Genomic DNA, 13,829 nt, shown 5'->3' with positions numbered 1-13,829 from the left:
TTAAATATTTGTATGACAGTGTTGTGGTTTTGAAAGTTTAATGTTCCTTTATCATCCCTACCTCCCAGAGCAATTTTAAATGATTTTGGAAGTGGAATAGTCATGAAAGTAGCTGAATTATGTTAGTTTTTGAACTTACACTTTTTATTGTGTGCTGACATTTTGGGACGTGCTTTTGCAAAGGAAATTCTTGTTAGTGAAAACACACGTTTTCAGTTATGCACTGGGAATTCTATTAACTTTGAATTGGAAGGCTGAGAAACAAATTAATGTGTTGCTATAATGGAGAGTTTAGCTTCCTCTTCCTACTGAAAATATATCCCCATCCAAGACAGCTGCTGACTGAACATTTCACCAAGCAGAATGTACAGTCATGGCAGTGTCCCTAATGTTGACAACATTCCTTCACTTAAGTGGCAATTACTTTTCTTCGCCTCAGTCCTCCTTAAGTGTGCTGTGGTCCAGTGTGCTGAAAAGCCAGTAACTGCTAAAACCGCCTGCGACTGTGCTAACTAGCAGTTGGTAAGCAGAATAGGACTATGTTTGGCTAGAATTACAGCAGATAATTAGTGGAGAAGATATTCGTTAATGACATGCTGGACAGCCACTGGGGCAACTGTCCGCATTTGTCACAGTGGCCACTAGTGATAAGGATATGCGTCTTGGCTGAAAATTGCCACCTACACAGTAGAGCAGTGCAGTTACAGTTGGATTTGCTTGGTAACTACTCAGGATTTGCTTGCTTCGTGTCTTATACACATTTTTACTGGGTTTATACTGGTTAGCTGATGGACTGCAAGGATTCCTGTCCTGATCCTGCTTAGTTTATGAAATGCGATGAGGCCAAAAGTTACAGTGCTTTATGTATAGCATCTGATTTTTTGCTGATCAGCTGAAAATGCCACATACCTGCTAAAAGAAGGAGGTGGCTGTGCTGACTTCCTTGAGAAGTGTTAAAAGGTTACTAACTCTCCTCCAAAAGGACTACATATCACAGGTTTACTTTTTTCTTTACAGTATTGAATCATTTCGGTTTTTTTCTCATGTGTTACATTTCCTGAACTGGTGCTTCATTTCACATTTACAGTATTGCATTTAACAGCTTTTAAAAATTTCAGCTACCTAATTTAATTTGTAAATAAATATTTAATTTTTTGGCAAAAGAAAACTGCTTTGCTTTGGAGCAATATGGGGGTTTTTGCAGCTCCCTGGAGCTATACCTGTGATATGATCCAGCCAGCTACCTGGTACGCACAAATTGCAGGCAGGTACTTTGTGACAGTGGAGGTATTTGGTGCTGTGCGGAGGGGTTGCCACAGCCCACACATCTGGAGCTTATTCAGAGCAACTTTCACAGAGCAGGAGGTCTGTGGTCTGAGAATGTGGTTCCAAGTCCAGAAGCCAACTTTTAACTTTCCTGCAGCAGGAAATTCAGCTGATGACTTACTTGTATTTCAAGATAGGTTGCTGGACCTTGACCTTGATCAAAGGTTTTCAATATACAACCTGCAAAACATTCTGATTACTGTCTTCTCTTGACCAAAGGGTAATTGTATTAGAGATTCATTCTGTTGTGAGGCTTCCAGCTTGGTAGTGATCATATTAAGTTCTTCTGCATGACAAAAATGTAGGACTTAAACCAAAGACTATGGTGTAACTGAAATGTTTCAGAAATTAAACCAATTGCATGGCTGTGTACTGTTAGAGGGTTTGAGTCAGATTCTTTAAACATTTCTACATGTTCTCCTTCCTCAGATAAGTGCCCCTATTCTTCACAGTAGGATGGTTTTGTAGGCTAGGAACTATTCCTCCGAGTTTGTGTCTGTCTGTTAAGATACGTAGAAAGATGGGAATAGAGATGAAAACAGATGTTACATTAATCCATAATCTCTTAGCAAAATTACTTGTGCTATCAGTCAATGTTCATTCTAATTCTTAAGACACAGAGAATTGATGTAAATGTTTAAGTGGCCCATGATTTGTAAGCTGACCCTAGCTTGAAAAACAAATCAAATCAATGGATTGGTAAATTTAAACATGTTTTTTGTCTTACGGGTGTACCACAGGTTGTTGTGCTTCCCTTTGATGCAACTGACAGTTAGAAATGTTGGGCCAATGAAGTCTGAGGTATTTTTCCATTCCTATTTTCTTCTGTTAGTTAAAAGAATGGGATAACCTCACCAGCTGTTCTTAACTTTGTGAGAACCTACTAATGCCTAAATCCAATCCACTATAAAGTTTTACCCAAGGGAAACCCCAGAGGGTAATTTCTTGCCTTCAGGTGACAGGAATCTTCACTCAAACCCTTCAGTTTCTGTTTACAGCTCTTTAATTACCTAAGACGTGATAAAAATTCCCTTGTTGCAACAAATTGTGTCCCAGCTGTTACAGCAAATGTTGCACAGAAGTTTTACAGAACAGCAATCTTGTGTTTTGCCCCATTCGCATGTTTAGTACTCCTGTTTCAGAGCAGCTTGGAGTATTCAAAGTGGACCTGATGAAAATCCTCTGTGGTGGTCTGCACATAGCAAAGACTTGGTGGCATGTTAGAAGTAAGGCTTTCCAAATCTGCAAGGGCCTAGATACTACCATTTCCATTCTGTGGCATGCCCATGAGAAGTCATTGTCTAGAAGAGAGGCCACATTGGTAAGTTATAGACCACTAGTGGGCTATAATTGTTTTTTCAAGACCAGTTTACCTCAGGATTTATTTACTAAGAAACACTGAAGACAGTCATCAAAAACACGGGTTTATTTTGCTTTGCTGGGCTGGTATCTGGAGGACATAAAATGTTGCTATTTGGGTCAGGTATTAGAGGACATTCTGGGTGCATGTTTATGGAGGATGCTAGGCAGGGGATTTAGTGATGAAGAATAGCCGTGAAGTGTGAAGACGGGTTTAGAATTACTAGCAAGACTTTTCAGACTCTTATTCTTGGTAATGTTAGCTTTTATGTATTGCAAGAAGTTGCAATTACCAAGATAATTCAGCTGTAAAATATGTCACAACTATTCTATTCTGGGGTTGGACACATGTTGTCAAACGTTTTGGTCAACAGCTGCCCTGTCTTGTCTAAGCAGTGGGTTATAAAACTGACAGTAGGCTTGGTATGTCTTTGCAGCATGTGATGAGGCCCAGAAGCCGGTAGTACCGATAGCTTTTGAAAGCTGTGAGCAAAGTGTCTTTCTAAAGTTGAGTACATTTCTTATAAGCTTCATTTATGTATATTTGCATGTTTTTCTTTTTAACCCATAGTTCACTTCTTTTTGCTCTTTGGTTAGAACTTTCTTGTTGTCTGAATTAACGCAGGAATTAATTAGAGTAGTATTTTTACCCTGGTAGTCTTTTGAAAGGCACATGGAGAAATAAGGCAAGATGTGGTCATGATAGGGTCACCTTGAAAAGTTAATGGGCTTTGACTCGTATACAAGTCCAGGTTAGGGAGAGTTTTGATAACCTGTAGATTTGTGCTAGGGATCTTGTCTAGTGCTTACCTGGGAGCTTTTGAGCACTGTGTGAAGGAATACGTGGGTTGAGGTAGAAGTAGGGGTAGATGACTCTTGATTGCCGAGATGTAGCTGAAATTACATGGAGGAGCAATAGCGTGAGGAGGCGCCTCTGAAACACTGGTCCAGGATAATCCAAGCAGCCAGGACTGTGATCAGCACTGACCATGACACCGCAATCACAGAATTGAGATGCGAGCTCGGGTCTCCACAAAGCAGCTCGCTCAGGACTAGGGCAGAACAGGAGTGCTGATCCCTGTGCCTACTTCTGAGATGAGCTCAGCCTGCAAGAAGGGAGCTGAGTAGGCATAGCATGGGGTGAGACAGAGTCCTGGGTTTCCATAAACTTGTCTGTTGTGTATTTCATGTGCAAGAGGGGAAGGAGGTTCCATCAAGCGACTCTTGCGTTGGTCACAATTGCTTTTTCCATGTATACGGTGTTTCCCATGGTTCTTTGTATGGTTTCCCATTTTTTTTTTTCCCACAGGAAGAAATAAAAAAATAATAAATAGAACTTGGTGGCCTTACTATGGAGACTTCATTAATAATTTTCCAGTAGCAGAAATAGTCTGGCTAGGAACCCAAGTCGGTTTTATTCACTGTGCCAATGAACTCCCCAGTGGGCCCTGGTCTCTTCCATCACCAGAAGGTCATGCAGCATGGCTGGGGCTCTGCAGGTTTTCTGCCACGTTACAAGACGAAACAAAGTGTTAAAGGGATCTCACCAAGTGCTCTGGGGTGGCTAACACACAGGATACAGGAGCCTGCATGTGTCCTAGGCCACAGGCAATTGCCAGCAGGTAAGCCAATAGGTCACCTGTTACATGAAGTGGACGCAGGCTAATACTTTCCCTTGTGACTAAGTTTACTGCATATGCTGGGTAGTTTGCCTTGTACTTGTCTCCTTCCCCTACTCCTCCTGTTCCTTGGAAACTATCAGTTGTCTCCTCTCATGCCCCAGTTTCAGAGCAGGATTAGTCAAGGTATCTTTTCCACTGCTGAAGTAAATCCAAGTAGTGTGTGCTCACCTTCAGAGGGCAGCACAGCTTGACAACATGTTCAGAGGCGCTTTTTCATTCCTTGGCCCCCGTTTTTTTCTCAGTCCTGAATGAAAAGAGATTGTGCCCCTCAGGACAGCTCCATCAGACAGTCCAGTCTAATGGCCTACTAAAATGCTGGCAACAAGAAGATAAAGTTTCAAACCCATCATGCTTTATGGCCTCTTTCAAAGCAAAGTACTATTTTCTAATTTCTGCTCTCTCTCTCCCACTGATGTTCATCTCTTTCATACTCCCTCTAAAGAGGGTCACCTCCACTGCTTGAGGAATTCCATGCCCCATTAAAAAGTCCATTGGCACCAGATGCACTCACAAATGGACATTTCAACCTGCACCATTTCCAGTCCCTCTGAACAGTCCCAAAGCAAAACTGTCAATTTCTTCTCAGGATGATGTATAAAGTCTCCATAAATAATGAAGTATATTTCTTTGTTTTCTAACTTTTGAGTCCCTGGCACTTACCTTTTGAAGTTCACTTCAGGGCAAGAATGGTCACTCCTGAAGAGTCATAATACCAGTGTGTTTATTCATCTTCAGCTTGCAGAGCTTTAAAGAAAGAACAAATACTGTAGTGCCACCCAAACTTGGGGATGAGATTTGGATCCCATCACGTGACAGTTGCTTCCACTGTAAAGAGCACCACCAAAATCTGCCGTACCGTAATCTCTTTTTCTCTTATACAAGGCATTCCACCAAGGAATAATGCAGACCATGAGAAAGGCCATGCCATAGCCCATGTTGGGCAATTCAGTGCACGTGAGAAACAGCCTGAAATTCTAATGAATATTGCTTCCATTATTTAGCCAGTTTGACTCTCGCAGATAAAAAACTGGATGATATGGCTGGTATGGAGTTGTTCAGGCTTTTATACTAAATATTTACATGAAATCATGACTTCTGTTCTAAGATTCTTGTACTGTTTTCTCATGTACAAAGAGTTTAAATTCTTGTTAACCACTGGGTTGCATCTATTTCTGTGAGTGTCTTCTCTCGTGTTGAGAAAGAGTTCTCAGCCAAAATGACTGTCTATTGTCTCTCATGACATGACTTAAAAATAAAAGTGATTGTACAAGCTGGTTGTTTAGAGTTTCATTTAACCTGAAGGTATAGCATTCTCTGGCTGATGTGATGAATTCATCACCTGAATTGCCAGCAGCCACTGTGCATGTTCAGTGTGTTTCCAGACAGGCTGAGCTCTCCAGGATTTGGCTGTGTTTTTTTACTTCTATTGTTATTAAGTTGTCAGGAATTGCATATGCCCGTGAATAAATATGGGTAAGAATATGTACCATAAGGTGACATGACAGAGCTGGACAGATTCACTACAGTAAAAAAAACAACCAACCAACCAACTCAAAAGCCTGTTTATGATTTCAACAGTACCTTTTTTTCTCAATAGGTTCAAGTGAATTAAACTGGCCTTATCCTTTCTAATGAAAACATATTAAAAAAATCAAGACAAATATCTGTCTCTAGGACACCTGGGCACTTGATCAGGTTTATGTACTTTACCAGGATTTTGGTCATATATAAATACATAAAACCATTTAACAGTGAAAGTATCACCAATCATCCCCTGAGTATGTAAATCATCTATGTAAATTTTTCTCTAGGACAAGGTGACTTAAACCCGAGCAATATCTGTCCTCCTTATCCGCACTATGGTATTTACTATCTAGAAAGAGCAAGTTAAACTGTATGAACCAGACAGAAAGCAGCCAAGAGGTGGTGGATGGCAAGGTTTTTTGTTTTAAATTACTGAAATCAAAGGGCTATGGTAGAGAGTCTATGTAAGCAGTTGTACAAAGTCTGGCTTACTCATCACACCACAGTAAGCAAATACTGCTCTGAGTTTTGGATTGTTATAAAGCCTGTTGTAAAGTCCTTCACATGAGCTAGTTGAAGCAGCATTTTATTTTTTAGAAATGTGAGTACATTTGACATTCCAGTTTTCCCTGCTGGAGTCAGCCTTTGTCAGTCACTTGTTCTGACAGAAGTGCAGGAAAAGAAAGAACTATTAAGGAAAACATTCACAGCTGTCTTATTGTGGGACTTGAATTATGGGAGAGTAATATTTGTCAGTAGGCTTGTTGTTTGGGTTGTTGTTTTTTTTTAACAGCTGAATGTGAAGCTGAATTTACTGAGAGTCTTAATTGCTGATATTTTACTTTGTGCATCCTGTCTGTAAGAAAGACAAATTTGACTCAGTATAATAGTTGAGGTACTGAATACTGAGACCAATGTAATAAAGAAATACATGAGTATATAAAGCTCCTGTGATTTGTACTATTACACAAGGTTTTACCTTTCTTCTGATCTCCTGGTAATCACAGCCCTAAAAGCTTTCAGATATCATGTGTCTTGCATGCATTAATCGAGTTTAAGCACATAAAGATAAGGATGTAATTACAATAGAGCGTTTGAGCCATAAGTAAAAAAAAACGTCTATGGCAGCAGAAGCCTTATGTGCTAAAAGGCTGAAGACAAATGCCCAGAAACCCCATACTAATGCAAATGTCAAAGCATTCCACATTTTCACATGGGTTTTGTGCTAATCTTTTTCTGACTTATTTGCAAAGCACTGGGTTTTCACAGCATTCAACACAAAAACAGTTACATTCACATCTGCACTCTGCAGTACACACTCTCCTTTACATCTTCACCAGGATCTTTGCAACTGAGGTATTGCCAACACTTGGGAACATGTTTACTAATGTACAGACCAAGTGCCTGTGTCATTTCATAAACCATTGCTCTCTTCCTGTTCCCTGTAGGTGCTAGCAGCTGTGGTCATTACACTTACTTACAGAGGAAGCTGATGGTTCACGCAATCATCTCTTCTACCAAGTAATTTGTTGTTCAGCATTTTCACTTACTCTGAACAGTTGAGGGACTTCTACAGATGATCTTACTGCTGCACCAGTGGTCTTCTTTAGCTTTCAGGGGACAGTTAATTTTGTACCCTGAAATGCTAAATGATATGCAGAAGCTTACATTTTGAACCTAAGTGTAAGAAGAAGACTTTTATTTGTTCCTTAAAGACAAAATTAATATACAGTTTGCAATTACAGAAATTATTGTGCCCCACTGAGACCTATGACTTACAAGTAAACATTACAGTACCCAAGATATACATTATATAAGCAAATACCCTCCAGAAATAAACATGGGACAAGGCTGTTGAACAGTACAGAAGGTTTGTATGTAGAGAGGTAGTGGAAGTCAGCGAACTAAATGTTGAATCCTTGTACATACAGAGACACATTAGACCTTTACTGCAGATTATAGACATTCATCCCCTGGGAAGCTGAAGTATTTTTTGAGGATCACATAGGTTCTGGCCAGAAATAAATGTCATATTGAAAGCTTTTGAACTTGCACAAAAGAAAGACACCCATTAGCTTCAAGCACCTAAAACCTCCAAGCCCTGAGACATTTTCACATTTTCAATAACTAAAATGGCACCAGACTATAAATTTTTAAGGTCCTCTTTAAAAATGTCACCTAAAGTTATTATTAACTTCTCCTCCTCGTTCAAAAGCTGTATTGCTGGGTAATGACTAGAAAGGGTTACTTTTGTTTAAATAGCTTAATCCTTTCTCTATTAATAGATGTCTCTAAACAAATGTTATCTGACCTATTTCATGACAGAACTGGGTAAACTCAGCTGTTCAGGAACATGCCTTCTGGTGCCTAGAAGTATTTTATTAAAGTGCTTTTGAAAAGCAAGACTTTAGGGGAGGAGTAGCTTTGCACAAACATCCTAATATACGTGCATAAGGAATGACTGAATTATTGTTATTACAATAGGGGGCTGTCAACACAGATAAACCCATGGAAGGATGCATAGAGGGTAATCCTGTGCTTTAAAAGACACAAGTTTCTTCCAAGAGTATTTCTAGTCCAATTTCAAAAGATTTCTTCTGCCTACAGTTAAGATTTTCCTCATTATTAAAGATGATGTCTTTAAGAAAAATAAACAACTCCTCAGTTCCTTTGGGACTGTTTTTATGGGAAAGGCAGAATCTCAGTCGAAGTTACTAGGAACTCAAGACAGGAGCATTAACTTTCTACATCAAAAGCCAACTCATTTGGGAGCTAAGCTTTCACTGACTACAGCAGGAACTGATCTGCAAATGCCAAGTTCTCTTTTATGGAGAAGTGTATCTGCCGAAGAAAAGTATGCTTTGTGTGGGGTTGTGGCGAATAAAGAAAAGGAAAGGATGGTCCGCATTGAAATCTTCTTCAATAGGCATGCAGAGCATAGCAATGCCAGCAGTAGCAGCTGCAGCTTCCGTGCCTTCCTCATTCACTTCCACAAAAGCTTTGTGGACTATTTTAGAGAGAAAGAGGTCACGTACCCCTGACATTCCCGACAAGTCAGCCTTACCACTGTCAAATACATCCACCAAGCCCATAGCAGCTAAATCTAATTTAAGGTCATAGCTTTCTTCTAGCCTAAACTTTGGCAAATGCACACGAACATCAGTGGAATACAGATGCTCTGGACATGTCCATTCCTGAAGCTTCTCTAAGGTAAGCTGCTTTTCCAGCTAGAATTAAAAAGACAGAGATCATTACATATCACCTGTGTAGAAACGTTTCATTTTCAGTAACATTTACAAGGCTTTATAGGGCACTAAATAAGTATAAAGCAGCTATACAAAAATGACAGTAGCTGTATCTTTGATGGCTCCATGTAGATCTTACAAATGCTATTAAAATTAAACGGAGGCAGTGCAGTTTTTACTTTACAAAGTAATGCAGACATTTTCTTCTTGCTGCAATGTACAGAAAGGAGAAACATGCACTGATAGCAACTAAACCCAGTAATTCTTACTGTTTAAGCTAACTAAATGGAATTACACAATTAACAACAAGTAACTAAACTAATCATCAGAGAGCTCAAAGCAGCTGATGAGTTTCTGGTCATTTAATGGAAAACAGTCTCATTACATCAAGGCTAAGAAAACAAGGACTTTCAAAGGTAATGAAAGAAAAGTTCTGTCATTAAAAATAAAAAATATGCAAGGCAAGTTAATTCTTATAGTTAACTTTGGTTTTGCAGTCTCCCTCATGGTTCAGTTCAGCAAGCCAAAGGACACAAACAGAAGCTACAAAACCAGCACGCAATTTCTCTTCCTGATGCAGCACCCGCACATATTCTTTATTGCAGTGTTAGCAGAGCATTGTCTCTAGATACGGGGCTCTGAGAACATGGGTTCATTATGGCTTTAGTTTTGAATGGCTGAAATTATCTGTTAAATAACTGTATTAGCTTAGATGGCCCACCTTCTGCAGACCAGTGGAGTTATCTTCAATGTCATCAGGTAACAGGATGATCATACTGAGTTCTTCTCCATCATAAAGCAGCTCTAAAACACGGATCTTCTCTTCAGGGATGTACCCAAAATGAAATTTATTTTTCTGATACATCATTTTCACTGTCTTTCTTTCATTCTGGATAGACAAAAGTTATCAAAAGTAACTGCTAAGAATAGGAAACAAGCGATTTAAAAACTGTATTCTTGCAAAACTTTTCTGCATTACATCAGCTGACTATAAAACTTTGTCGGACTCCTGACTGCCCAATTAATAACAATTTCTTCTCCAGACATGAGTTTTTATTAAATTTAGTTCTCCTTTGGCTTCTGTAGCACAGTCCTCAAAGAAACTATTTCTTTGAGTTGCTGTACATTTATATTACTCTGGACCCAAAAAGGACATTAAAAGTGAACAAGTATCAACTTTGTTCAGAATAAAGCAGATGACTGTATATAGTATCTCGTAAAGCTGTTAACATAAGCAGAATACAGAACAAGAAAATGGGGCTTAACCAAAATGAGCTATCATTTTAATACTGCTTACCTAACATCACAAACAGGCACAGTTCACGGCACCTGAAACTCTGTTAGTCACAGGTAGGGTCCTCCTAATCTATATGTGAGAACTGTCTCAAATACTGTTCTGGTAAGTGAGGTAACAAATAGCTTCCTGAATACAGAAAAATACTAAAATCCATAAAAAACTCTTTGGGGTGAACTGAAAACATTCATCATAGACTTTCTATTTACATTCCCTAGCAGTGTTCAAAGCCGGGTTTGATGGGGCTTTGAGCAATCTGGTCTGATGGAAGGTGTCCCTGCCCGTGGCAGGGGGTTGGAACTGGATGATCTTTAAGGTCCCTTCCAACCCAAACCATTCTATGATTCTATGATTTTTTTTATTATTTTACCTGTAAGCAAAGCTTCACTTTAGCACCTGAATGATTTGACCTTTTTGTTACATACATACTACCAAGACAGATCTGTATTACCTTATTTAACCGAAACGGCATGTCAGTGGTGTCAGCTTCTTTAAATTTCTCTGCCCAGTTCCCTTTGAAATAAATAGCATTCACCAGTACGAGCCTGGTCGTGTTGTCAACAGAGCCTTCAGACAGCAGATGAAGAATTTTACCTTCAGAGGGGGCAGAAAAAAAGTGTCACAACAAAATCTTGTGACAAGGTGATGGCACATAAAACATACATGAAGCCATGTAAAACATACATGAAGAAACTGATACCTTGAAAATACTACAAACATAAAGCTCTAGTTCATTCCTGTAATAAGGTGTGCTTCGGTACCTGTCTCTTTACCTTTTCACATACTTTTTAATAGTAAACACTGTCACTTTTGTTATACAGTAATTAGATGAATATGTAATATTTTTAGCTTGAACTGTCACATATGACTCATCATACAAAAACTAGATAACCCAATCCTAACCCACAGTTAGGATTACAGGATTTAGAAATACATATATACAACATATACAGTATGTACCATGACTGTCTAAAACAGAGTCTCCAATTCAGTGATATAAATCTATGTTTAGGCATCTCTTCTGCACTCACTGGCCTCAACATAAGCGATGGAAAAGTATCAGGACTTATGGAACTGTTTAAAAGTCTTGTTTAGATATAATTCGGTTCTGTTAATACAAGTGAATATCCCAGGGCAAAATTAAACTGTTCTCAAGGTTGCAGAGAATAAAGCCTACTCCTACTCCAAAGGTATGAAACACTGCTGGTTACTTTATTAACTAAAGTAGTTTACCTTCAGTTTTCTCTTCTACCCACTGGTTAATTTCTTTCCTGGTTTCATCACTAGCCTGAAGAAAATCAACTGTAGCCAAATCAGCTCCATAGAATTTCTGAATATTAGTCAGGAAAACCTAGATTTTGGAACCATAAGAATAGCTTTCACTGCATGCAGATAAGAAAACATCTCTTTATGCTGTAGATAAGGTGCATGTCAAACAGTTTATCACCTGCTCTGAGGTGGGGCTCTAACAGTGTACTGCCTGGGGTGGGTCTGAGGTTGGGTTGGTTTTATTCCCCTCTCAGAGTAAGCCTCATAGTACATTTGCCACATATACAGCTGATGGGGTGCTTACTGCAGGTGTTGCAACATTTACCTGTCATTCTCCTGAAACGGGCTCAAGCACAGCTATGATAAAAAAAAAGACATTCTGAAAGAGCTAAAGAGGGATAAAAATAGCAACCTGGGTGCACATAAAGGTATAATTCACTGGTGGAGGCATGTTGGGCATTCTAGGATTCTATTCTATGATAAATGTAGTGTTTTAAAAACATTTAAGTAATGTTATACTAGACCAATGAAAATCCTAAAAAAATGATTGCAACAGACACAGGCCTGGTTGCATCCTAAAAAGTTGACTGCAACAGACACAAGAGCTGGTTGCATTCTAAAAAGCTGGTTGCAAGAGTAGGATGTTGTGATAGTTACTGTAAACTAAGAACCTAGACAAGTGGCATTTCTCTTGAGCCCAAGAGCAGCTGAACCAAACAAGCAATAAAAGGGGTTTGCTGTCTAACATCCTTTAAGTGAGATGCACAGACACCTACAGACATGGAAATGCATATGCATGTATGTAACACACTTGTTGACTGCCCAGTAACATTTAGAAATATGCCTAGAAATATTTGTACTGAATAAACACTCAAATAGCTGCATTTTCCCACCAGGTTCCACCATGCCATCACGATCTGCACCAACATACCGGCAAAAAGGTGTAGGACTTCTCTCCAAAAAGCCGACTGGCAAGCCGTAGGAGATAGGGAGCATTGCTTCTGTTTATATCCATAGTCAGAGTCTGAAATCTTGAGTGAATATCTTCAACTTTGTCAAAATGAAGTGTCTGAAATAAAATAAGTGAACGAGCTGCTGCTAATACTGTCTTAAAAGAACAATACAGTATATTTGTATCTGATCCAGAAGACAGGTAGGTTGAAGAAAGGCAAAAGGCTAAAAGGTGCTTAGAGAATTCTGTAAACCTTGAAAAAATTAATGAAACAGTTTCTTGGTGCTACTTGCTCATCAGCCACTTGTATTAAGCTCCTGGTTTATACACAGTGACAGCTGAAGCTGTTGATCATAATCCCCAGTCCCATCCATGTTAATATCTGCATGCCTCCCCTCCATGGACCATGGGGCACAATGACTCATTCTCAAGTGCAGAACTGAAGAGAGATGATGCCAATAGAGGCACTTCAGTTTTCTGGCTTCACCCTTTGGCCCAATGGAACCTTAGGTTTTGTTTTACAGAACGTACAGTCAAAACCAGCGCAGGTGAGGTCTCAAGAAAACTTAGAACAATTTTCTTTTATGGTTTTATGAAAATATAAATCTATGAAACTGTATCATCTTAAAAATCAAATTCACTACTGCAGTTTCTTTTCACCAGTACCTCCTTTCCCAGAGGCAAGCTGGCTGGCCAGGGCTCACAGATATGACAGAAGAAGCTGCCAGACCTCACTGACAGGGAAGGCTACCCCAAAGCAGGGATGTTCATATTCAAACTTACACCACCTATTTCTCAGTAGGGACAACTACTGTGATACAGCCACTGGACTCAAAGGAAAACTCTTCTTTTATCTCACTGGGTTTTCAGTCAGGCCTTGCTGTCCACCCTTATGCAAGCTGTGTTGTACAAATGAATAACTAAGCAAAAACATCATGGAGTCAAAATGGGATTATGATCATGGAAAGAAATTCCTATATGCTTGAGTACAGCCCTTGACAGTTACCAATCGCTACCTCCTTAATTAGCTATGTTCTCATAAGTAATGCTTTATGGTACAGGAACATGCATTACTAAAGTATCTATGTTGAAATATATTTTTCCCCCAAGTTCCTTTTGCATGACTTCTGCTGTCAGTAAGTTTATTGTAGGTGGGGCTGTCAGTTTGATTACATGAA

At 39.3% G+C, this 13,829-nt stretch overlaps 1 protein-coding gene across 3 annotated transcripts in view; it reads right to left on the bottom strand.

The window, feature by feature from the left end:
* Positions 1 to 7,575: 7,575 nt before the first annotated feature.
* The window catches only part of LOC134163159 (leukocyte elastase inhibitor-like), a 12,047-nt gene continuing 5,793 nt past the window's right edge, over positions 7,576 to 13,829 (bottom strand). For 2 of the 3 annotated variants that reach the window (XM_062617756.1, XM_062617755.1), the window contains exons 3-7: positions 12,631 to 12,768; positions 11,664 to 11,781; positions 10,882 to 11,024; positions 9,858 to 10,025; positions 7,576 to 9,118 (exon numbers count right to left, since the gene is read on the bottom strand). In XM_062617756.1, the coding sequence (XP_062473740.1) occupies positions 8,717 to 9,118; positions 9,858 to 10,025; positions 10,882 to 11,024; positions 11,664 to 11,781; positions 12,631 to 12,768 (969 nt within the window). In that variant the 3' untranslated portion in view covers positions 7,576 to 8,716. Of the gene's footprint in view, positions 9,119 to 9,857; positions 10,026 to 10,881; positions 11,025 to 11,663; positions 11,782 to 12,630; positions 12,769 to 13,829 lie in introns of those variants that run through there. The other variant, XM_062617757.1, reaches the window with a different exon arrangement.

Source organism: Pezoporus occidentalis, unplaced genomic scaffold, assembly GCF_034315485.1.
Source record: "Pezoporus occidentalis ecotype Australia unplaced genomic scaffold, CSIRO_AGI_Poc_V1 ctg2, whole genome shotgun sequence".
Classification (NCBI taxonomy): domain Eukaryota; kingdom Metazoa; phylum Chordata; class Aves; order Psittaciformes; family Psittacidae; genus Pezoporus; species Pezoporus occidentalis.
The sequence above is the reverse complement of the archived record's forward strand: the minus strand, read 5'-3'. Positions and strand labels throughout refer to the sequence as shown.